This window comes from Osmerus eperlanus, chromosome 17 (genome assembly GCF_963692335.1).
Source record: "Osmerus eperlanus chromosome 17, fOsmEpe2.1, whole genome shotgun sequence".
Classification (NCBI taxonomy): domain Eukaryota; kingdom Metazoa; phylum Chordata; class Actinopteri; order Osmeriformes; family Osmeridae; genus Osmerus; species Osmerus eperlanus.
Genome location: NC_085034.1, coordinates 14,795,605 through 14,822,207, shown reverse-complemented (window position 1 = coordinate 14,822,207; position 26,603 = coordinate 14,795,605). Strand labels below are relative to the sequence as shown.

At 41.3% G+C, this 26,603-nt stretch overlaps 2 protein-coding genes across 3 annotated transcripts; one reads left to right on the top strand and one right to left on the bottom strand.

Annotated features, from left to right (window-relative positions):
* The first annotated feature begins 2,953 nt into the window (after positions 1-2,953).
* LOC134037888 (4-galactosyl-N-acetylglucosaminide 3-alpha-L-fucosyltransferase 9-like) lies at positions 2,954-6,035 on the top strand. 2 transcript variants are annotated; one of them, XM_062483450.1, is made up of 2 exons: positions 2,954-3,250; positions 4,560-6,035. In XM_062483450.1, exon 2 carries the CDS (start codon positions 4,562-4,564, stop codon positions 5,726-5,728), a length of 1,167 nt encoding a protein of 388 aa, XP_062339434.1. In that variant the 5' UTR covers positions 2,954-3,250; positions 4,560-4,561; the 3' UTR covers positions 5,729-6,035. The 2 variants fall into 2 exon arrangements, with proteins under 2 accessions (XP_062339434.1, XP_062339435.1); XM_062483451.1 differs by having other exon boundaries at positions 3,250-3,358.
* A 137-nt stretch (positions 6,036-6,172) lies between these two features.
* On the bottom strand, positions 6,173-25,526 carry ccdc87 (coiled-coil domain containing 87). Its single transcript, XM_062483735.1, has 20 exons — positions 25,392-25,526; positions 24,690-24,924; positions 24,157-24,299; positions 22,095-22,345; positions 20,817-21,000; positions 20,499-20,589; positions 20,282-20,370; positions 20,034-20,191; positions 12,450-12,573; positions 12,058-12,246; positions 11,353-11,469; positions 11,154-11,269; positions 9,035-9,164; positions 8,684-8,793; positions 8,375-8,490; positions 8,060-8,106; positions 7,746-7,931; positions 7,500-7,614; positions 7,037-7,179; positions 6,173-6,680 (listed from the first exon to the last, which is right to left on the bottom strand). The coding sequence occupies exons 2-20, from the start codon at positions 24,874-24,876 to the stop codon at positions 6,399-6,401; spliced, it is 2,778 nt and encodes a 925-aa protein (XP_062339719.1). The 5' UTR covers positions 24,877-24,924; positions 25,392-25,526; the 3' UTR covers positions 6,173-6,398.
* Between the last annotated feature and the right edge of the window lie 1,077 nt (positions 25,527-26,603).

Below are 26,603 nucleotides of genomic sequence, written 5' to 3'. Positions count from 1 at the left end.
ACCTTAAACAAGAATAAGGTGTAGGTAAATATTGGTTTTATTTGACGCACAATTAAACTGTATATAAAAAATATTTTAAGTGCTTCACTGAGCTGCCAAACTAAAACATTGCAAGCAAAATAAAACATTTTAAAATAGAAAGTGCTACTGTTTAAAAGTGCTTCCCTGAACTGAGACCTAACATTTCATGGCTCAAAGTCTTATAGCGGGTCCCCCCTTGCTGTCGCATGCCCTTCAGATGGCCAACACCTGTAATTTGGCTTTCTTGCCCTTTGGCCTTGGCTAAACCAGCTTGCCACACTCTCCCTAGCATCAACATCCTAGCTCCATGGGTTAGCACCATGGCCCAGCTCCGTAACTCAGGGGTGGGCAATTAATTTTGACAAGGTGCCACATGAGAAACCTGAAATGTGTTGGAGGGCCGCATCAACGATAACTTGAACTTAATTCTGCTCACTATTCATTTTCCCCCATTGTAAAAAGCAGTAAAGTATATATTTGGATTAGCTGCTACTGGTTATCAGAAGAATAAGGATATTCTGTAAATATTTATATAAATATTTTACATGTTGGTCAACTAGGAAAAGACTATCGAAGTAACAGTAAAAACTAAAATAATCATTACATCAGTGTTTCATTTTATTTGTAACTAGTTAATCTTCACCAACACTGAAAAGTTGTTTTGCAGTATGTTAAAGATATGCAATTGATTTTGCATTTTTGCAGTTCATTGGGTGTGCTTTGCCTTCGGCAAGGGCACAACCTTTGTTCTCTCACATATATATTATTATTTATTTTCCCACCCCTAAATCTTCGTCAATATTTGGACTAAATAGACAACCTAGGTGTCAAACGTTTCGTCTTGGTAGCGATTGAGTTGCTTGTATTTTTTATTTACGTTCCGTTACATGGTTTAGGCTCAAGTTAAGTTTTTGTGGTGAAAAGTGAAGCTAACGGTGGCTAATTTGCTAGCCACAGTCACTGACGTTACTAACATCACGAAAACACGCGTGACTACCTGTAGCAGAACATTCGTTTCACATCTGTTAACTTTGGGGATAGCTAGGCTAACTAGAGAGGGTACAATTTCTGGGGAAATTGTAGGGTGTGCTTGCTTGCGTCGGTTGCACAGGGGTCCGTTTTTGGATGACATTTTTACAACTGATATTTCTGTATATTTTATATAAAAATGCATACTTATTATTTATAAAGATTACATAGATTTAAAAGCATTTTTTTGCTGCTCATTTACAACTGAAAATACGAGTGAAGTGTAGAATGAAATAGATGTCTTCTCATTTCCCCTGCAAGAGGCAGCCTCATAGCTGATGTACAGGTTCTTTTAGTATGTATCTATGTGTGTGTGTATGATTGGTTATCTGTATTTACTGCATTTATTTATGATGAGTAGTTTAGTAATTTATTTGTGAGTGGTTTTAACCGGACCTCAGTATTTAATTTCATTCCAGCTCATGTACCTTGTTTTTGGAATGACATAAAATTATCCTTATCCTTAAGATTAAGGTTCAAGTAACTAGCAATAAAGTAACAATATTGTTGTTCTGCCCATAATGTTTTTGTTCTGCCCATAATATGTGTTGGGTAACTCTAACTTGAAACATTTTTAAGTTCACGTAATTTAATGTGTTTGATATGAGTGTCAACAGTGAATGGGACTTTGATTTTGACGCCCACAGAGTTCGGGAATCAAAGGATGTTTGGAACGTACACAGACCAGGCATCGTTCACAGAGCAACTGTCAACTGTCACATAGCAAACTGTCAAGATTAATGTATTTTCAATCTGCCGTATGAATCTTGTAGAAAGCAATGACTGTAGTTTTACACAATCATAATATGTATGTTACTGAAATACAATGAGTTATTGTAACTTTGATGATGTTTTTTGGATGTTTTAAATAGTCAAACGCAATCGCTGCAACTGCACGATACTACTGTCCATACGTTAGCATTTTTGCTAATAATGTCAGTTATGTAATGTATTTTATAATTAAGCACTTTTTCTACTTTCTCTTTTTATTCATTTACATTTAATCATTTAGCAGACGCTCTTATCCAGAGCGACTTACAGTAAGTACAGGGACATTCTCCCCGAGGCAAGTAGGGTGAAGTGCCTTGCCCAAAGACACAACGTCATTTTGGCACGGCCAGGAATCGAACTGGCAACCTTCTGATTACTAGCCCGCTTCCCTAACCGCTCAGCCACCTGACTCCCTATTCGTAGTTTCACGACATTTCAATGTTGTCAGCTTGACTGATAAAATAAGAAGTCAATAAAGGAGCAAGAAGGCTCATTTTCCTGGCTCTTGGAAAGGAGTGTGGCTCGCTGTTTACTCTGTTAACGCTAGGAAGCACAACACAGACAGAGCAGTACAATTGTAGTTACATAGGAACCGCGGTTTCGAAGTGCAAGTTATTAGTCAAGTGAAAATTGGAAGAGGGAGGTTGGATTTTCCAGGGGTAAGTGGATTTTAACATCGATTCTGTTCACCAAAAAATAAACAATTCAACGGCCCTTTTGCAACATCCACTTACCTCTTACACCCCTCCCCCATAATGTACCTCCTTACAATTTAGTAATAACCTACCCCACTGACACTTCAAAGCAATTCCTACATACCTACAATGTGTTTACTGTAGATATTGCTATGTAGTAACATGGTAGATAATTTAATTAATGTAAAGCGGTGACACACTTTTTTCCAAATATCAATATGTTAGATTTTTTACATTTGTTTTACATTTTTGTAAATGTTTTGGGAAGCCAGAGGTGGTACGTTCGAACCCAGTGCGGGACGATTTGCCGATACCTCTGACGGAGCTTGCAAGACCACGTCTGTTACACTTTCAGTCAGGTTACAACATAAAAGAAATCTTTTCAATTTCCCACTTCCTGTATTCTACCACAATTATTTTAATTAAATTATATTTAAAATGAAAACACTTGATTCAAATGACGCCTGTCATGCCTGTGGGACGAACAACGACATCCCCTGATATCATTTAATGAATGAAGTTCAGAGATATTGCCAAAAGCGACTTTCGACTTTACTTAAAAAGATAATTCCACTCTACATTGTTCACCTGGCAGGTGATAAAATGTTATAAATACAGGCCACACCTCTCTTTTATTCAGGAGGAAGTGAGAATATTCCCACATCTTGTGCTCTTATCGCATTACTGAAATAGTGTGTGACACCCTAATTTTCAATTCTCCACCTCCTGGTAAGGTGAGTTGATGACATGGTAGAGTTATTTGAATTGATATACTGTAAAGTATTTCTACCGATGGACAATCGTCATAGATTAACGTTGTAATACAACTGGACCGTGTGGAGGTACGGTAGTTCTTTATCAAGAGACCATAAAGTTTTACATTACAGTTTGGTTATGGTTGATAAGCAGAACAGCAGTTCTTTATTCAAACAGACATCTTTCTCTGAATGAAAGAAATTAGTTTTTTTTTTTTGCGTGTTTGTATAGTTTTGCGGACATGTCTATAGTTTACAAATACCAATCCAATGGATGATAAATTATTAAAATGAATTGTAATTATGATTAAAATATTAACGTTTAAAATGTTTTTATGTCAAACATTATTATTGTATTAATTCAGTGATCTAAATAATTAAACGCCTGGAAAACTGTAACCAAGGTTCATGTTTTCTATGTCAACATCAACTTCCTTCTTGTTCTGCATAATGGCTCTGACTTTGATAGGAGCGATAGGAGTCATACTTTTGGAATTGTTTAGAATCAGAATCCGGTTTATTCACCATGTATGTTATACAAACACGGAATTTACTGTGGCAGGGAGGTGCAAAACACTAAACATATACAAATCTTAAATTAAGTAAAAATACTCAAATGTAACTATTTCTAAGAACTAAACAATCTAAGAGTAAAACAAATTAAATATAAAATCTATATAAAAATAAGAATAAAGAATGAGCAGCATGGGTGGTCAACATATGCAAAAATGCATATGTTGCATGGTGTTCCCCATGCATTTTAAATTACTTAATGACCAGTTTTGTGTGGTTAGTGGATAGCAACGTTGTGTTGTGTCTCTGTCCAAGACTCAATGAAAAAAAATATACAGTTAAAGGCCATAACTATAAACCTGACTGCTCCTAAGTATAGCATGTCAGAGAAATGTCTATGTGAGTCCAGATAAAGCAGAAAGCCTTCGATTTCAAACCATAGACTAACAATCAAAAATAAATGTTTGTACCACACAATTATTTCTATGCTACAATGTATCTGTTGATAATCAAATGTAGTATCATATCAAGCCACAATGAACTGTAGTGGTAAACAGTGTAGTTCATAATGTCGAGACATTAAACTACATTTGATGCAGGTGTTAAAACCCAAGTATACTGATCCTTAGGCCTACTTGATTTGGACTCCAAATACATAGCATCAGTCTTAATTTATCCATATCACTCACCATCTGCAACAAATAGTAACCAATATTGTGATGTATTGTTTTGAAGTTATTGATGTATTGTAATGGCTGTATTTTCTGACACACAGACATGATCAAGTCAACTTCCCAAGGGACAGTACTACGGCCTGCATTGATTTGCAGCTTTGTGGTGGTGTGCTCCTTTGTTGTCTTTTTTACGTACTACAAACCCAACATCAACTCACTGTTGTGCACGGACAGAGAATCAAATGAGAAAGCTATCTGTGTCTGCCAAGATGGGCTAAATCGAGAGGGGAATCAGACTGAGGTCCTATTCCAAACCTCACAACCCCAGAAGACAGGCAAGCAGAACTCCCAAGTAATCCTCAGAGCTGACAATCCAGACACTATTCTCCTGATCTGGATGTGGCCATTTGGACAATCTTTTGACCTTCATTCATGTGCTGATTTCAATGTTCAAAGTTGTCGCTTGACAGACGACAAGAGCCTTTTTAATATTGCACATGGAGTCCTCTTTCATCACCGGGACATCCATGAAGATCTAGGCAACATGCCACAAAACCCACTTCCCTGGTTCCAGAAATGGGTGTGGTTCAATGCTGAATCACCTGCCAACTCTAAAAGATGGCCCAAGTTCGATAACCTGTTTAATATGACCTCAAATTATCGACAGGATTCCTCTGTACCTGTTCCTTGTGGATCCTTAGTTGAGGTAACAGCTGTGGACAAACACTTTGAGCTGCCAACGAAGACTAAATTGGTGTGCTGGATTGTGAGCAACTGGCACCCATCCTTCAGAAGAGTTCAGGTCTACAAGGGGCTGAGTAACCATGTCAAAGTAGAGGCCTATGGACGACACTTTGGTACATACGTAAACAACGAAGACTATACAAAAAACATTTCTAGATGCAAATTTTACCTGTCCTTTGAAAATTCAGTCTTCAAAGACTACATCACTGAGAAGTTGTACAATGCCATGAGTTTGGGAGCTGTCCCAGTAGTTTTGGGCCCATCCAGGCAAAACTATGAGGAATTCATTCCAGCAGACTCTTTTCTTCATGTGGATGACTTCCCCAATCAAAAGGAACTGGCAGATCGGCTGCTTTTCCTTGACAAGAATGATGAAGAGTACATGAAGTACCACAGCTGGAGGAAAAACTATAAAGTTAAGGGATGCTATTTTGGACTTGAACATGCATGTCGATCATGTGACTACATTAGACAGGAGAAAAGATACAAAGCTATTAACAATCTAAATCAATGGTATTGGGGCTGACCAGGCTGTTTGTAGTAATCTTTGCGCCTGTGGAAAGTACCTACGTGAACATGCTATTTTATTCAATTACATTCCACCACTTTTTCACCTGTAATAATAACAACGGAAAGTGTGGTTCAATGTTCAATGTATGGACTGACTACTGCATTCAAGCCATTGATTCGGCCAGCAATTGTCTCTCACGCCAATTGTCGCTTTTTTCCATAGAACACCATAAACACGTGTTAACACTTCTAACTGAAGTGGGGTGAAGTAGGAGGATGTTTTTAGTCGCCGGGTGCCATGGTGGATCCTATTATCGGAATTCCATTGATGTTGGCATTTTATAGTCCTCATGCCCGTGCTTAACTCGAGTGGACATACTCCAAGTTGATTTAACTTATTAAAATAAGCTGTTCTGGGACCGAAAAGTCAGTTTCCCCTTTTAGGGTAAATCAACACAGAGTTCAGGGTTAGGCTTACAGTTTGTTAAACCGTGTTTCTTGAATAAGGTGTGTTCTAAACAACAATCAATAATTATTTAATAATAAAACTTGGTACACTATGGTTCATAGGCATACCCCTTGTAAATGATTGATTTTTGCTATATATACCTTTTTTTTTTTTTGCTATAATGAGAATAAATATGCCACCAGGCACATAAAAAAAGCAATGTGTTCAAACATTTTATTCATTTGTTGACAGTGTTCAAACGTATGCATGTTACACGCAGCTCATTGGGATCTGTGAGTGGGGCTAAATGTGTGCTTTGGCTGGATGTTGGGGTGTGGCCCATTGGGGTGGGGTGGGTACCACTGTTCAGCTGGAGAATGGGACCCAGTGGGGGCAGTCTAGCTGGGACAGAGACCCTCCCCTCCACCACCCTGTCGAGGGTACAGACACGCTTCTCTTGTTGGAGCCAGTACAGCATCTCAATGCGATCCCATCGCATCTTCTCACAGTATGGTCTGCCCTGCGACACAATGTACACAGCGTCTATCACAATTCTATAATTTGACCTTTTTATCTGGCACACACACTTTGTACAATGTAACTTCATTAGCCTGGATTTTGTATGTTTTTTTTCTTCTCTACCACCCCTCCCTTGTAACTTTGTTAATACCAAGCAGCTGTAAAAGCTATAGGGTAAGACTTTTCACTTGGCTACAAGTAAAGTAAAGGTAGCGAAGAGGTGAACATTGTCAAGGTAAAAAACTCAGAAATGATAAAAGATGAAATAAAGAAAAAGCGACACAAAACCTCATATTGTCTATGCTCATGACCAGCATGACTGTGACGGGTATACAGACACAGATTCATCTTACTCACTTTGTAGGAGACTGTGTCATTGAAGCAGTCTGAGATGTGATGGATGGTCTTAGACAACAACTTCTCCAGAGATGTCAGCTGGCCATGGAGTTTGTCCCTGTGCTTGGACTCCTCCATCCTGGCTACTGAAGCTCCTTTGTAGCCTTCAAAAAATGTCATAACCAAATTGAAAAATAACAAATCTAGCTCAGTAAGCAACAAAATATGGTTTAACGAAAACCCAACACGCACAAAGAGAAAACTTTAATCTTATAAACTAGATAGATTAGATATCTGTTAAGTCACAAGATGACATGAAGGTGTAAATGGTAAATATAAAACCTTTCTGGCTAATATTGAATATGCTGTATTTTATGTTTATGTTGCTTGGGTAAAATTATAAATTATAAAATAAAAAATCAAATGACGCAATATCAATGCTATCTAAACTGTTGACACAAGAGGACTAAAGAGATTGTTATACCAGGCTGAAAGAACCTGTTGGGGTCAGAAGCCTCACGCTCAAACAGTTCTAGGCGAGCAAGCAGAGACTCCCGTTGCTGAATAAGTCTAGCAACACACTCCCATGCTGCTGTAGCCTTGAAACACACACACATAAATGTTATCACACTTACATGTACAACACATTCACACTCACAAACACACGTTGAAGCAAATACATTTTTCAACGGTTATGTGTTTTTGTGTAGAGAGAATGTCGAACCACAACCTCCTCCAGCCGGTTCCTGTGGTTGTGGGAGCTGTATTTAATGGCCATGTCCAGTCTCTGGGCATTGGGGAGAGACACGGCAGCCCATATCCTCTCCAGTCTCCTCTGGAGTTGCTCCTCGCTGTCCGTAGGCCTGTCTCCGTTCGTCCCCGTCCTTGCCGCCGGATTATGGCCTTTCTGTGAACCCTGTTCGGAAATGGTGGTGATGGTTGTAGTGATGTGGGAGATGAGAAAATATAAGATATTAGGCTGCTGTGATAGCGATTCCCCAGTAACTCGGCAAACAATCAGACAAGCACATGCATGTACTGCACCTGTTTAGGGTTGTGCGAGGTCTCTTCATCTAGGCTCACTTCCTCATCTACAATCACAAATCAAATATTAACAACACCCACAGACAATAGGTTGTCCTTGTCAATAGTTCCTTGAGCAGAATGTTACATGTTTAAGTGAGTGTGCGCGCGATGGATGTGAAATTAAAATACTGTCAATAAATGTTGTGCTTGCAAATTCAGAGCTGTGGTAAATAAGTAAACAGTCAAGCAGTGTGTGACAAATCTTGTTTAGATCTGTGATTTTGGTGTGTGTGATAAAAGAGTAGGCTGTTAGTGTTTGGGGTTTATTTTTACCCTCCATTACAGGTTCCTTCCAGAGACCCCCTAACATCACAGCGTTGACATTCCACACCCCTGCTACATACTCTTGTTTTGTTCTCTTCAGAGCCTCAATCTTCTCTCTTCGACGTCTGAAGATGAGAATCAGGCATGGAAGAGGGGATGGACTTAGTTTTAAGCGGTTCTGCATGAAGCTGTAAATGTTCATGCTGATCATCATGAATAAAATTTAGACCTGCTCGATCAAACTGTTACATTCCAAGAGACAGGGTATGGAGTTTTGGTTTGTGTTTTGTGTCTTGCTGCTGAGCGCTACCCACATACCTTTCCACCTCCTTCTGTTGGAGTTGCAGCAACCTCCTCTTTTCATCCTCTTCATCATCTGCATCATCACTGTCGTACAGGTGAAAGACCACGCCCAGATAGTCAGAGTCCTAGTGACAAGAGTTAAGAAGTCAAATCTTCCACCTTCCTTCTGCATTCATCCACAGAGTGTATGTGCCAAAGGAAATCAAATTATCGTGCGTGTTGGAGGTTTTAATATAATTGGTGAAAAGTCATCTATTATATTTCAACTTTGCATACACGCACACTGCCAATTGCAGTCGCATTCAAACCTTCATGCTCACTTTTGCTCATGCAGAAACACAACGCATGCGTGGGCCGGGGTCAGACCTGGTTGGAGATGTATTGAAGGTAGTCTTCCAGTGTGAGGTTGGTCTTCCACCACTGTAGCCACGCATTATAGGCCCGCGAGTTGATGTCCGTTGGTTTCTTATGGTCCACAGGGCCGTCACACCTCTTTCTGATGACACACATGCGAGAGTACAGGTGTGCATGCATTTGTTCCATGACGTGGTATGTCTGATACAGTACCAAAACAGAAAACGGTACCTTTATTGCACCTGTTTAACTTGGGATGATATGAGGTAGCACGTCCCAAGCAGGTCACCTTTAATGCATGCTCCCTGCAATAGTACGTAAACTGACCTGCAGTAATTACTAAAAGTCAAGGATCATTATCAAAAATGTCAAGGATGACAGTGGCGGTTAGGTGAACAAAACCATAAACATGACTTCTAGTTTAAATGGGTTTGTTTAATCTGGCTGATTGGATGCTGGGTTTGATAATTTACCCCACTTATGTGTGTTAATCATGGGCTTGTCTGGGGTGAGTGTAGGAGGTGGATCCAAACACAAGGATGGAGGCAGGCAAGACGGGATCAAAACTAAATTATATACATCTTCAAAACTCGGAAGACACACAGGAATACCTACTCAAAGACAGGGATGACAAGGAACTGACAAAGACTGATCAGGGGAGGAACCATATAAATAGACACAAGAACAAAGGAAACACAGGTGAAATTAACTACAACAAAGGAGCAAACTGAAAACCTCAGAGACACAAAAGACACAGGTGCAGGTATCAGAGGGAAAAACATGAACAATTAAAAAGGGGCACGGCTGTGGGCGTCACAAGGGTCGGGATTCAATTCCCTTCAATAATGCCTTAGATTTAGACTTTGAAAACTTTACTGTCCTCCAAGAGACAATTTTGGAAATATTCTTTAAGTTAGGAGTAAAAAATAATATTAATTGTAGAGTTTGGCAATATTTGTTTGCTTTTGCAGGAGATCTATCATGTTTTGCTGGTTTGTTGTAAGGTATTCTGGTTAGTGTGTCGAATCGGATGAAAGGCATTACTTGGAGACATGTTGATTGGTCATGAGTTATTTATTCTTTGAATCGCAAGGGATTAGGGAACCATGGTAACTAACCTGACTCCAATGGACATAAACGGAGGTGTATGATGAAGAAATAACATCAACTCCCCAAGGAACCTCAGTGGTAAAAATACACTGAGATTTGAAAATAATTAGTAATAGAAGTAAAATGCTAGTGATTATAAATGATGAATGAATGTGACCGTGGTGAACAGGGATGTAGTGGGGGCTAAACGCACGTAAACGCCGTTTACGCACCTCCCGAAATTCGGAAATACCATTTATCCACCTCTAAATTGCAGTTTATCCACCTCTAAATAGCGTTTATGCGCATTTACGCACATCTAAGTTCCCTGCACCTCGTATTATGCCGTTGGAATAATCCGAAATAAATGTGGTGTAATTTTAAAACACCAAAGACTAAATTTCATATTGTTTAATATATAAACGCTGTCTGAATCATTTCATCTGCGCTCTATGGTCTGTGACCCTCCAATCAATGCGTTGCGGCTGCGGCGGCGACACCAATCAGGATCCACGAACTACACATATACACGTTGTGGATTAGTCTACCTGTTCGGAATGGATTAATGAGCCATGGATATCAGGCGATTTTTGAAGAGACCATCGAGTGCTCCCACTCCCACAGATGCCCGCAAAAGGCCTCAAGTACAGAGTAAGATCAATTCACGTTTGTAAACGTTGTTTTGGTCGGCACAACATCGCATTAAGACAGGGACAAACGGCTAGCCTACTATTATTAACCTTCTTTTAAATACGATGATGCAGATACAAGCCAACCTTACCGGTCCCATCCAAATAGGCCTAATGAAACGTAAACGGGGGGGGGGGGCTTGACGACCATGTAAATAAATAAATAATAAAATTCATAGTTTACCCACCTCTATTTTTACCACTACACCACTGGTGGTGAATACACGTTTTATAATGTGAAATAAAGTTATCCATGATTTCACAACCCATTAAATACACCCAATTTATGTTTCAGAGTTAATGCATGAATGGAATTGGTTAAGTTGGTTTGTAGGCCTTTGATGCACCCCTACCTGTGTGACATGCATTGAGTTGTCTGCATTTTCAGCTCAGGGTTGATGAACCTCTCTTGATTTTTTCTCTTTGGGCTGTACTTGGTATTGGCCAAAAAATGTTCTATCATTGGGTCCTATAGGACACAGAATAAGTGCACTTATTTTGGAGACAACAGAGAGCTCACACTATTTTATCAATTTTTTTTTTTGCGCTCACCTCGTCAAAGTTGAGGTACTGCGTTGATATACTTTTGGATAGTTCCCTGTAGACTTCTTTTATTTCTTCACCAGCAAATAGATTGCAATCCATCCATCGGACAGAGCAGAGTTGAAGCTGTTTTGGGAGTAAATCCACACAGACTGATCAAGCCACATTTTCTTACATGACCGTAAAACCTTCAATCGATTCATTCTCCATTCCTCATTTCAGGAAATTATTGAAACCTACTTTCACATCCCCAATGAGTCTAAGCCCCTGAAGAGTGACATCGACACCAGCCGCCTCACGGCCAGGTTGTGGAAGACATATTCAGCCACTACTGGCTCATTTGACGAGCAGCAACGTAAATACTAATATAACACCTTCTGTGTTATGCCCCAAGAAAACGCGTAAGCAGCCGATCCAGAGAAGTTTCAAAGGAAGAACAGTTCAATATTCTTTATGGATCTAATGTTTCGTTTTTTCCCATCCATCGAAACATGCATCAGGGATAAAAACCTCTTTCCATCTACGATTTCCTCATTTGGGTGCATCTCCACCCCTAGACTCTTTGTAATTGTTACAATCCAGAACCAACCTAATGTAATACTGTATGCCAAATTGGCACTTTCACAAACACATATGACTGCAATCTCTGACTCTCTGTCTCGGTCCACCTCACGCACAAATAAAGAAACACACACACACAAAACACATACACACCTCTCCAGTGAGGTCATTGTAGACAGGGGGGTACATCTGGATGTTGATGGTCTCGGGGAGCACCCTATGGGAGACTCGGGCAGTAGCTGTGAGTGCCAGCGCCCCCTGGTTTTGGGGATGGGCTACGTCAACCACAGTGGTCTGAGGGGGCGGCGGCTTTTGTTGGGGCGCCCTGCTCCTCTTCAATCTCTGAGAGAAAAGACATTTGAATGTGAAGCTGAAAGAACTAGCTGGGATTACGACCTGTGGGTTAAACCCACTCGACTTCTGAACATCACCTTGCACGTCTTCTCTGATATGCTTAAGCCGTGGCCGTGCCAAGCAGGAAATGTCCTCATCGTGACGACATGGGGAGTGCAGACGAGCATGCACAGATGAGCTTGCGTTCTTACCTGGAGGGTCTTTTGTAGCATTTGGAGCTTGGCTGAGCAGCTCCAGGGCAGGGCCTTGATGAGCGGGGGAAGATCCGCCTCTGGGTCTGTCGCTGTTTCGTCAACAAGACTGTGCTGATACAGCCTAAACACACACACACACCAGACATGGACACTGGGCACTCAAGACTCTAGGAGGCACAGCCAGGGAGGGGGGGGGGAGAATTACTTTTTCTCAAGAGCAGTTCCTGGGGGGACAGCAAAAGTTGTGCTGTAACACATAGCCTAAGTTAAACTTACAAACACTTATTATGTGTCTATAATCAGCACAAGTACCTTCACTGAATGTTATTAACAATTTAATTACCTATTTATGTTTACAGTGACATATTGGGGGTGACAAATTTATTTTTCCCAGGATTGGGGGGGTTGTGTCCCCCCCATCTCACCTGGGATTCCCACCCATTACGGTATAAGAAAGAAAAAAATCCCTCAACCAACTGACTTCCTACTTGACTTAGACTCTAAATTAGGGACAATACATGTCAGCATTTTGAAATTACTTAAAGATCCTGTAAAGTGAGAAAACAAATTTTAAGTTTTAACACCAGGCCATCTTTGTAAATAAGAATATGTTCTTAAATGATTCTGCCTGGTTAAATATAAATAAAAGGTTCACCACACCACAGAAGAATGTGTTATTAACTACCCATCCAAATTCGAATGAAAACAAACACCGACAAGTATGTTAAATTAGGCTTTGAAATCGTGAGAAAATCAGCAGTCTTCTCTGCTTGAGACTGGGGGGGTGTGTCGCCTGAAGGAGCTGAAGCTCTGCCCCCTCGCTGGAAGGCGCCGCCTCTCTCAAGTACCTACGTACGGTGGCTGACATGTGCAAACGCGCGGCAAATTAAGAATGCACATGCAAATAGACAAAACACAAGCAAATTAAGAAAACATCTTCATGAATTTTACAACACATGCGCAGAATTCAGCAAACACGCTGCAAATACACACAACCAAATACATAAACGCGTTGCAAAAACGAAAGCACGCAAACCAAAAACGCTGCAAATACATAAACACGTTGCAAAAACGAAAGCACGCAAACCAAAAACGCTGCATCCAGTTTTCACAACGGCAGTTGTCCAGACCTCTAGGGGGAGTGCTAAATGGAACAGCTTGATTTTCGGCCCCACGGAGCGAGAGAGAGAGAACATATGAGAAGTTTGTGTATTTGCAGCGTTTTTGGTTTGCATGCTTTCGTTTTTGCAACGCGTTTGCATTTGCAGCGTTTTTGGTTTGCGTGCTTTCGTTTTTGCAACGCGTTTATGTATTTGCAGCGCGTTTATGTATTTGGTTGTGTTGTGTGTATTTGCAGCGCGTTTGCTGAATGCTGCGCATGTGTTGTCAAATTCATGAAGATGTTTTCTTAACCCTCGTGCTGCCTTCGGGTCACATGACCCAAAAGGTTCATAACGAACCATCGTTGTGTTTACCCAATTTTACCCAATACAAAAACAAATTAAAATAATTTTCTTTTAACCTTTGCAATGTGGGGAGTCTGAGACAGCCCAACGGTTAAAAGAAAATGCTTCACTTTGTCTTTGTATGCGGTAAATCTGTCGCAATACGACGGTGGGTCACAATGACTGATGGGTCAGAATGACCCGAAGATAACACAAGGGTTAATTTGCTTGTGTTTTGTCTAATTGCATGTGTTTTCTTAATTTGTAGCGCGTTTGCACATGTCGGCCACCGTACCTACGACCCAGATAATGGACACTACGTCAAGCCGAACAAAACAGTATAGAATTACAATGTATTTGTTCAATGAGTGAAACATACAGATGCATATAAATGAAGCTTGTTCCCCTGAGCTGTAACACAGGAGTAAAAATGGACACCAGAGACAGCAGAAAGTGAGCTCTCCAACTACTTCTAGCACAGGGGTGGGCAATCCTGGTCCTCAGGGGCAGCTGTCCTGCATGTTTTAGATGTTTCCCTGCTCCAGCACACCTGAGTCAAATGAATGGTCGTTACCCGGCTTCCACAGAGCTTGATAACTACCCATTCATTTGAAACAGGTGTGCTGGAGCAGGGAAACATCTAAAACATGCAGGACAGCGGCCCCTGAGGACCAGGATTGCCCACCCCTGTTCTAGCACATTAGCTACCATTTCACCAAAATACCATCGTTTCTACATCGAGTAGCCTAATATCAAGTTTTGCTCGGTTTGCACTAACTCATAGCAGAGATATCTCTGGAAAATTTATCTAGTATAATTATAACAAACACACAGAACTGAGTGATGAACTGCTGGCGGCGGTGGATGGTCCAGGTGCGACCGGAGGAGGAACGGCCGGGAGGGCGATGCTCGGTATGGCTCCGCGCTGCAAGAGAAGCCGTGTGTCCGTGAGCCCCGTCTGTCTCTGGTCCATGTTAAAACTATCCGCCGTGAAATGGTCACTGCAGAGGCGGCTGTTGGAGTTTATCCGAAGCCTTCCATCAGCGTGGCTCTTCACAAAATCAATCCACCTATTTTTCCTTTCCTCATCAATCTGGAAATTAAATAGCGTTGCAGCGCAGCTGAAGTTCTTGCATCCAGGGAAGATGCAGTTGCGGGTGGAGGGAGACATCCTGAAGCTAGCTAGCTAGCTGATGTAGGCTACAATAACAGTAGGCTACAGCAGCTAGCTAGGCTACAATAACAGTAGGCTACAGCAGGAGGAGCCATTCAGTGATCTGACGTAGATAGGTCAAAGTGACGTAGATTGGTCACTTTTTGGCTCCGCCCATTAAAAGCTGATCTGAAAACTGAAGAGAAACTGTTCTACGGTCTAACACCGTGTCCTAACTGGATCGGAGCGTACGACTGTCGCGTAGCATCGGACGCTCTCTGTCCACACTGAATCCGTCAAATTCACTTCTGTTACGTCATGTACACTAACCACGTTACTATGACTTCATGTGCTACAGAGCTTTCAATGCGAGAGACTAAAAATAAATAGAAACAGGGCGTCCGACAAAAAGCTCAGCCAAAACGTCGCGCAGCAACGCGTCTCTCGTGTCCAGTTAGGACATTCCAACAGAAAACAAGGCAATCAAACTGCTTTTAGTCGCGTCGCTCGCGTCCCGTCACTCGCGTCACATCCAGGTAGGACACGGTGTAACTTCACATTTCAGTGCGACAATTTTCGCGCTTTGCACATGCTTTCAGGAACTGATTTAACTGTTATATAATGTACTGAGAAGCAAATCATGAAATTAGGTTCCAGTAACTAACAATAAAGTAACAATATTGTAGTTACATAGGAACCGCTATGTAGTTACACTTTAATACGGTTTAGAAGTGCAAGTTAATAGTCAAGTGATACTTGGTAGAGGGAGGTTGGATTTTCCAGGGGTAAGTGGATTTTAGCATCGATTCTGTTTCAGTAACACAAAATTCAACGGCCCTTTTGCAACATCCACTTACACCCCTCCCCCATAATGTGCCTTCTTACAATTTAGTAATAACCTACACCACTAACACTTCAAACCAATTCATTATACAGCAATTCCTACATACCTACAATGTGTTTACTGTAGGTATTGCTATGTACTAACATGGTAGATAATGTAACTAATGTAAAGCGGTGACAAACTTTCCTCTGAATATCAATAGGTTCGATTTTTTACATTTGTTTTATATTTTTGTTGTGCTTTTAGTCAGGTTACAACATAAAAGAAAGCTTTGCAATTTACCACTTCCTGTATTCTACCACAATTATTTTAATTAAATTATATTCAAAATGAAAACACTTGATTCAAATAAAGCCTGTCATGTGTGTGGGACAAACAAGGACGTCCCCTGATATAATTAAACTAGAGAGGGTACAATTTCTGGGGAAATTGTAGGGTGTGCTTGCTTGCGTCGGTTGCAGGTGGGTCCATTTTCCCTTCTAGTGATATTTTAAAGCATTTAGCCTACTCATATTGCATAATTCATTAAGAACACCCTTTGAAACAAGCGAACCCCCTTTGAAACAAGCTACTGTAACAACGTTGTCACTGGCAGTATTTCAGATGGAATTGCGATTCAAACAGTACCGTCTGCTAACTGAAAATATGCCCCCCAAAACGTAAATCATTTTGACATTAATTTAGGGGGACATGGCTAATTCAAAAGAAGTTTGCTAGAGGCAAGCTTGTGGCTAGCTGCTGTTGCTAGCCACACTTCACTGATTGTTTGAAAGCGCCGGAAATGAGAACGTCTCTTTTGACATAATAAAGTTTAGCCATAGCTGGGACATTGAAGACAGTAGCCTACTACACACTGCCAGTGGGCGAGCGGAGTCTGACTCTGAGGCTAACGTCAAAACAAGACGCGGTCTCACTCAAATTCCAAGTTTTACACAAATCACAAAACTATGCTGACCCGCTGGCTGTCTTCGCAATCGTCATATGTTTAAAACACTGCTCTCCCTTTTGATGTAGAATTGACCCTGGTACGAAATTAAGAAAATACTCATCAGACGCATATCGACAACAGCTGCCGCAATCGTCCATGGAGGCTGACGGGGCTCTCACGTAGCAAACAAATCAAAGTTTTTACGCCATAGCTGGGACATTGAAGACAGTAGCCTACTACACACTGCCAGTGGGCGAGCGGAGTCTGACTCTGAGGCTAACGTCAAAACAAGACGCGGTCTCACTCAAATTCCAAGTTTTACACAAATCACAAAACTATGCTGACCCGCTGGCTGTCTTCGCAATCGTCATATGTTTAAAACACTGCTCTCCCTTTTGATGTAGAATTGACCCTGGTACGAAATTAAGAAAATACTCATCAGACGCATATCGACAACAGCTGCCGCAATCGTCCATGGAGGCTGACGGGGCTCTCACGTAGCAAACAAATCAAAGTTTTTACAGCAACCTACATTAAAATCTGACCACCTGGCTGTCTTCACAATAGTCATATCGTCATAACATTTCCCTCTTTCTGTTTTTTCGTGTAAAATTGAACTATAAAATTACGAAAATACTACTATGACGCTTTCTAGCATGGCTGCCGCCTAAAAGACTAGGCGGTCTCACGGGCGACCCGCACTCGCTCAAATTACAAAGACTTTCACGACCTAAATCAAAAATCCGAGATTGCAATTCCACTCGAAATCGCTTACTCAACAAAGTCCAATGGTTGGGAATTATTTAGGGTGGTATTTTTCACTCATAATCTAAGCTCCAATTTGCGTGCTAGAACGTCTCTATCACGTTGTATCCATGCGTCGTTGCTAACGTGTGCTGACGTAGTGACGTAGGCTAGCACTGAGTACCGTTTGTTGACAGAAGACACTTTTTGCCACAAAAACGTTGTAACCACCTAAACTGTGCAACGGAACGTAAATAAAAATACAAGCAACTCAATCGCTAGCAAGACGAAACTTTTGACACCTACGTTGTCTGTGTAGTCCAAATATTGACTGATCCTTAAGGGTGGGAAAATTAATAATAATAATAAATACAGTTAGGTCCATAAATATTTGGACATTGACACAATTTTCATCATTTTGGCTCTGTATACCACCACAATGGATTTGAAATGAAACAATCAAGATGTGCTTTAAGTGCAGACTTTCAGCTTTAATTTCAGGGTATTTACATCCAAATCAGGTGAACGGTGTAGGAATTACAACACATTTTATATGTGCCCCCCCCCCCCTTTTTAAGGGACCAAAAATAATTGGACAAACTAACATAATCATAAATCTAATTGTCACTTTTAATACTTGGTTGCAAATCCTTTGCAGTCAATGACAGCCTGAAGTCTGGAACCCATAGACATCACCAGACGCTGGGTTTCGTCCCTGGTGATGCTCTGCCAGGCCTCTACTGCAACTGTCTTCAGTTCCTGCTTGTTCTTGGGGTATTTTCCCTTCAGTTTTATCTTTAGCAAGTGAAATGCATGCTCAATTGGATTTAGGTCAGGTGATTGACTTGGCCATTGCAGAACATTCCACTTCTTTGCCTTAAAAAACTCTTTGGTTGCTTTCGCAGTATGCTTCGGGTCATTGTCCATCTGCACTGTGAAGCGCTGTCCTATGAGTTCTGAAGCATTTGGCTGAATCTGAGCAGATAATATTGCCAGAAACACTTCAGAATTCATCCTACTGCTTTTGTCAGCAGTCACATCATCGATAAATACAAGGGAACCAGTTCCATTGGCAGCCATACATGCCCACGCCATAACACTACCTCCACCATGCTTCACTGATGAGGTGGTATGCTTTGGATCATGAGCAGTTCCTTCCCTTCTACATACTCTTCTCTTCCCATCATTCTGGTACAAGTTGATCTTGGTCTCATCTGTCCATAGGATGTTGTTCCAGAACTGTACAGGCTCTTTTAGATGTTTTTTGGCAAACTCTAATCTGGTCTTCCTGTTTTTGAGACTCACCAATGGTTTACATCTTGTGGTGAACCCTCTGTATTTACTCTGGTGAAGTCTTCTCTTAATTTTTGACTTTGACACAGATACGCCTACCTCCTGGAGAGTGTTCTTGATCTGGCCAACTGTTGTGAAGGGGTTTTTCTTCACCAGGGAAAGAATTCTTCTGTCATCCACCACAGTTGTTTTCCGTGGTCTTCCGGGTCTTTTGGTGTTGCTGAGCTCACCAGTGCGTTCTTTCTTTTTAAGAATGTACCAAAGAGTTGATTGAGCCACACCTAATGTTTTTGCTATCTCTCTGATAGGTTTGTTTTGATTTTTCAGCCTAACGATGGCTTGCTTCACTGATGGTGACAGCTCTTTGGACTTCATATTGAGAGTTGACAGCAACAGATTCCAAACACAAATACCATACTTGAAATGAACTCTAGACCTTTTATCTGCTCCTTGTCAATGAAATAACGAACTCCCATGAGGGAATAACATACACCTGGCCATGGAACAGCTGAGCAGCCAATTGTCCAATTACTTTTGGTCCCTTAAAAAGGGGGGGGCCACATATAAAATGTATTGTAATTCCTACACCGTTCACCTGATTTGGATGTAAATACCCTGAAATTAAAGCTGAAAGTCTGCACTTAAAGCACATCTTGATTGTTTCATTTCAAATCCATTGTGGTGGTATACAGAGCCAAAATGATGAAAATTGTGTCAATGTCCAAATATTTATGGACCTAACTGTATATATGTGAGAGAACAATGGTTGTGCTCGCCGAAGGCGTGAGCACACCCAATGAATGGTTTGAAAGTACAGAGCTATTGCCAAAAGGGACTTTAGACTTTACTTAACCCTTGTGTTATCTTCGGGTCATTCTGACCCATCAGTCATTGTGACCCACCGTCGTATTGCGATAGATTTACCGCATACAAAGACAAAGTGAAGCATTTTCTTTTAACAGCTAGGCTGTCTCAGACCCCCCACATTGCAAAGGTTAAAAGAAAATTATTTTAATTTGTTTTTGTATTGGGTAAAATTGGGTAAACACAACGATGGTTCGTTATGAACCTTTGGGTCATGTGACCCGAAGGCAGCACGAGGGTTAAGATAAGACTTTATCTTGGATGCCTGGATGGTCTCCCTTTTCATAATCACAACCCCCAACACACACACCTGCGAAGGTCATCTTTGGGGTTAAAAGGCTTGTCTGAACTGCAGGAAGGCCCAGAGTCTATCAGGACCAGAGGGGACTGGGAACGAGCAGGAAGGGTCTCCATCTCCAGCTCCTCCAGGAGAGTCTCCCTCTGCAGGTCTGGCATGGAACTACACCCCTATAGAGACACAAATTTAACTGGTATGTGTGGGTGGCAAGTGTGTGTGTGTGTGTGTGTGTGCGTGCATGCTTGGGTACATACTCATACCTTGAGTCTGGTGTAGTACCGGTAATATATATTCCCATCCTCATCCGGTTCCACATTTGTCTCTGAAGTAACAGGTGATTTGACGGATACTAAATACACACACATATACAGCATATCAGATACTGCCATATCTTAACCTTCAGTGTGCATATTTATAAAGTGAAAAAAGAGAGTGAGAAAGAGAGAGAGACAGAAAGAGAGAGAGCGAGTGACTTACAGTCCTCTACTTTTCTTGAGATAACCTCTAGGTTATAGGGCATCAGCTCATACACCCACTCAAGGTCCAAGTCTCCCATTTTCTCAGTAACCTGCCCAAGAGGTAATTAAACCATATAAAAGCAGCACACAGATACAAGGATACACATCCAACCACGCAAGTATAAAAACAAGGTCTGTGAAAAGTTCCTGCCCAAATGGGACTTCCACAGACACACTGTCCCTCATCAAAATAATTAACTACAGGTATTACCATGTATACAATATCTGCTGAGACTAAAGGTAGCTTGTTAAACACACATACACACTTTACACGGACCTCTCGGATGTCCCTCTCAAGCAGAATTTGGTTCTTCTTACATCCACTGTTGGCCTGTGGACTGAGGTGGCCGTTTGTTTTTGGCACCCCCTTCAGGCTACAGTCATCACTGGATCTTGACCTGGCTGTTCGCGTGGCCTTGATCCCTGCTGCGATGTTCCGCCGGATAGAGTAGACATTCAAACTGCAGGCAAGTTGAACAATGACTTGACGTTAGTGATGTGTGAGGAGATTTAATAAAGGGTTATGTAGGGAGCAGGCCCAGCTAATTCCGATGTAGCCATACCTGTAAATATAAACGGCAAGTAAACTTGACACTATCTCATATATTTTGTGCAAATAACCAGTTATTTTCAAATTATTTTCTCGTCCGGACGAGAACATTTCCTTTTGTTTGTTTGTTCACAGGTCCCTTCTGGGGCGCCGTAGTCATGTGATACTAAGGAACACAAGGATTTTTGCAGTCCAATAAAGTTTTATACCCCTCATAAACATGTTGCATTTGAGTTGAGGCAATGAGGCCCTCAGGCCACACAGACAGCTCAGTGTCAATGGAAAGTAATTGTATAAATTTGGGATGGGCCTGCTAGTTTCCAACCAATTGTTCCAGCCAGTCGCTTTCAGCAGGACGTGCCTTCCTCCTTGGTTTATTTTGTGTCAATAAAACTCTTAACTGGAGGAAAACACAGAAGTTTAGACAGGAATTAGGGGGTGGTGCTCTTACAAATGATGATTAACTGACTAGACAAAATAATGTCTGTATTTGTATTACTTTGGTATCCTGAATGACTATTAAAGCATTTATTTTTAGGCTGTGACCATTGCTGTCTGTGATTTCCATCGGGTAAGGTTAATATATCGCCATGGCATGGGCCTGCTCTTCCATGAGCCTAGCTGGGTTCTGATCATGCCCCTGTTGTTGCCCCATCTGGCCTTCACCAGGGACAGGCAACCTTTTTGGAACTGATGCTTGTAGTTAGATTTACGGACATTCTGACCTGCATGCCGACCTGCATTCTGACCTGCATGCCGGTCTTCTCATAGACATATATACATGTATATATGTCTATGGGTCTACTCTGCTCATGGTACAGTAACTGGACCCATGACCAGTGGTCACCTCTGACCTCAGACCTCTCGTCTGTAACCTCAACTTCCCTTCAAGCCAGTAAGACTTGATCTTTATTTGATGTTCATAGACACATTTGGGCCCAGACCTGGACAGTATCTCTCTCATTCTTTCTGCAAACCCCACAGCCACCCTCCTTATATACTCACATGTTGGTACAGTCCATGGCCATTTGGGCCCCCAGGCGACTGCGATTAGCCTGGTCGGTGAAGACAGCTCGCCTCCTAAGCGTGTGCAGCAGGTGGAGATAGTTGAGGTAGAGTTGCTCACAGATGCGCAGTACTTCTCCAATCGTTTGGCTGTAAAGCTGCTTGTTCTCTTCCTGGGTCAGCGTGGGGTCAGTTATGAACCCATTCACCTCACACCAGATCCGACCCAGCTCAGAGGTCATCACTACCACCTTAGTTGTGGGAAAAGGTTTTACAGTGTGTGTGTGTGTGTGTGTTTGTGTATGTAGATCATAAGTCAGATACTTCTATTTTGCATTTACATGTAGTCATTTAGCAGACACTCTTATCCAGAGCAACTTACAGTAAGTACAGGGACATTCCCCCCCGAGGCAAGTAGGGTGAAGTGCCTTGCCCAAGGACACAACGTCATTTGGCACGGCCGGGAATCGAACTGGCAACCTTCCGATTACTAGCCCGATTCCCTAACCGCTCAGCCACCTGACACCTGATTTTGCATTTGTTTAGCCTTTTCATGTTCCTGTTAAATTTGCCTGAAAACGCCTAAACAGCATACCCAAAGTAAATTGGAAGCTGTTCTTGAACCATTTGGAGTACATGCATGTAAATGATCTCTTTTGAAAGCTGACACTCTGAAGTTATGTCCCCTGTTGTCTGGACCCCTGTCAGTCCTTCTAGTGTTGAGTAATAGAAGCTTGAACACAAGGAAAGTGAAAATGTCTATTTCCGCCTAGATTTTGTTTTGAAAACAGAGGCCTGAATAGGCCTAGAGGTGGTAGGTATTATCTGGAAGACTAAATTGGACCATAGGTTGATTTGACCCAATTCAAATCAAAAGTCAAACATAATACCACAATATATTCATATTTGACACATGTTTTTATAAGAGTACATCCAGGAATTTTCTAAAAGGGTCTTTTGGAGACTCCAAAATGACCCTTTGTAACCAAGGTCAAGGTCAAATAAAAAGGTATTATTTTTCATAATTGTTATCTCTGGCCCATCTCTGGTACTTAGAAATATCATATATAATAGCTAAATCCCTAATTAGTAATACTGAAACACAAAAACTGAAGCATGAACACATTGGAGTGCTTTATCTGATTCCAAGGATTGGCGCACAAAGAACACTGATTCTGTCAACCATATTGCGCAATCGACTGTTATTTTGAAGGCTCCACAGACGCATACAAATGAGGTATTGGCATTTTCAGCTAGCTGTCAGCTACAAGGCTAACGAGCTAATTTCAGAGCCAGTCGAAGCCAGTTCGAGAAATTTGTTTAGAACGAGTGTGGGGGGGGGGGGGGGCGGGGGGGGGGGCAGGACGCACAGACCTAGTTGGCTTTAGAGGGCTGTCAACGGGGCATGGAAGCTCCTATTGGGTCGAACAAGGTGTCAATCAAAAGGGGAGGGTTCAACGGACATTTTGAGACCTTCATTTTGTAAATACTCCGTTGATAAACCGGAGAAAATAACACTTTTATGTGAACAAGTTGTTTCTTCCGTCGGCTAACTTGCATAATGAAACAAAGGATAATGGCTATTCATGAACGTAAAACATTGTATTTGGACGAATTACTTTACATGGTTAGATACTTTGAACCCTTGGGACTTACGCAGATCAAGTTTTGATGGCATGATTTGCACACCTGGACCTATTTGAACAACTTAGGGTGAGTACAACTTTTTTCTTTGGCATTGTTGAAGGAATGTTCACCGGAAAAAGACGTTGACTTTGCTTGCTATTGCGACTTGATCTTGAATTGGTTTATTTCAATGGAAGCACAAGAATCGTAGCTTTCCAACGATGTATAACATGTGTAGCGTCTAAAAAAATATATTTGTTAGAATTTAGTGCGTCGTAACTGAGGGAGGGGGAGGCAGCATTTTTGTCTCGCGGGCGAAACAGGAGCGTAAATACTTTTTTTTCATTGCAAATGATAATATAATTTTAATTATTTGAGTATTTATGGATGTGTGTGTTTTTACTGTATGTGTATGTGTTCTAAAGTATTGACTGACCAGGGCTTGCTGGTCCTCCACAGTGGTTGAAAGGAGTGCAGACTGCTCCTTGATCCTGTGCAGGAGCTGCTCACACAGGTCTCCCAGGGAGGTGGGGGTGGCCTCGGACACGGACGATTCAGACCATTCTTCCTGAAACATGTCTGGGACATAAACAGTTTTCAAAAACGAAATTAAATCTACTGAGAATATCAATTTGAGAATATCTACAGAGATGACAGTAAGTAATGCAGGGTCTGAGATAGTAATCCCACATCAAACCATTACCATTGCTACTGAGTTTTGTTGGTGGTGTGTGTTACATAGTTGTGGAACAGAGATGGGACAGCTCATTGTGAGTCATTGGGTTGGGTAATATTGTAGCCTGGCCTAAACAACTGAGGAATAGCTGCCAATGTAGCAATGTAGCTGCCAAGCTACTGTCATCTCAATGCCATCTGGGGCAGTGATTGTCCATCTGGGTTTTTTCACTACCCCCACCCCCGACATATATACACACCCCTCCCCATCACAATCTGTACTGTAAAACACACCTGGATTCTCCTCTGCATCCAGGCTGGAATTAAACAAAAGGGACAGTGGACACAGGATATTGCAGTACTTCTGATGGACCTCCTGGTTGCACGCTACCATCTGGTTCATGGAAAGGGGCTGGTCCTGGCATTGTGACACCGACTGATGGCCATCGGCCCCTCCAGAGAGCCTGCCTACCGCTTTCATCGTGCCACTCTGGTCCCGTCACATTGGAAATGGAAATCTAGACTTTACCTTAATAAGTATTTCAATAAGTATATAAACCTAACGATATAGTATAACACCCGATAAGTTGCAATGTGCGAACTATAATTGCGCAACTGCAACTTGTGGATGGGTGGTTAATTTAGGTTACGAGGTTTCATTGAGGGGAAGGTTAAGGTTGTCCTACACCATTTATCAATCTGCCATCATCAATGCAAAAATACAAACAATGAAGGGGAAATCAGACACATAGCTGACTTGCCTATTTGTCAATATGCACTTTGACGTCGCTATTTGCCAAACAACAATGTTAGCTAAATTAAATACCAATTGCATGTTATGGATACAGCTATGCTACCTTGGTAGCTCTGGTAAACTCTAACTAGTTAGATTCCAATTAGCGTTATATCCTCTAAAGTTCTAAAACTAGCTAGCAAGTACTGTAGCTCTAGTCATGCTTCTATTTCACAAACTTTAAAACACTACGACCTACTCACATGAAACGTCTTAACGTTTTTGTTGTACTTTTCTTTTTTTGACATTATGCCGAACAGATATCCTCTAGGAAGCAGCTAAACAGCAGATTGTGGACAGGTGCCGCCCCCAGACAACACACGTTGCTTGGAAACGAAATCCTTTGGGCCTATTTTCGACAGTCCGGGGGCCTGTTGCACAAAACTAGGATAAGGGATTAAGCCAGGATATCTTGGTGATCCTGGCTCAATTGATCCGTAATCCGGTTGCACTAAAGATGGATAGGGGGCAGGAGGATATGTTATGGTATAAATTACCATGGAGATTTATTCTGTGGAGCTAGCCTGCTCCAGACCAGGCTAAATTCCAGGATCTATTTAATCTCATCCCTAATGTCAGTCAGCAGTCACCACAAATGGAAACCAATAGTTATTTCACTGCTCACTATACATTGTTATCACATATAACTAGACCCACTGTCATTATTTAAACGTTTGTGATCATTAATTTCAATGATTTTGGATAAAAAATGATTTTTAGATGATGTTGCTATCATTAGATAATTTACAGTTTCCCATAGACTATAAGGCTATATATAAAATGATAGAATATTAGGGCCACAGAGGGGAAAAAAACACAAGTCATAATATTGTAACCAGTTGTTTTAAAGGAGGACAGTTGTTAAAATGACAGATGTGGGGCATTTCGTGAAATTGTACTTCAGTATGGTTTCATAAACAAAGACATGCTGATGTGCCAGAATATTAAGTATCACATTGTCATAAGTATCAAAACTGTAAAAACAATATGTAGCTTTTCTGCAGAAAGAACCAGCCTCATAAATTTATGACTTTATCCTTTTTCTTCAGTGTGGCCCTAGTACTCTGTCATATAAACAAATACACATTCCATATGAATATAAAAACACAATGTGTAACATTATGTTCCTTTATTGAATAAGGACAAAACAAAGCAGGTAACCCATCAGCTCCTTTCGAAACTGAAGTCACAGTGACTCTACAAGATGGAAAGCACAGAATCCAAGCATATTATACAAAATGATACATACACATTCAAAGGTCTGTATATAACACACCCTGCATGTCTGCACAAATCCATACACATCAACTGAACAGACAAATGAATGGATGCAGTAGCCTCCCTGCAGCCTTGTATTACACACAGTATACCGCACAAACATCATAAGAGGCCAAATTCGTAAAAAAAAACGAACC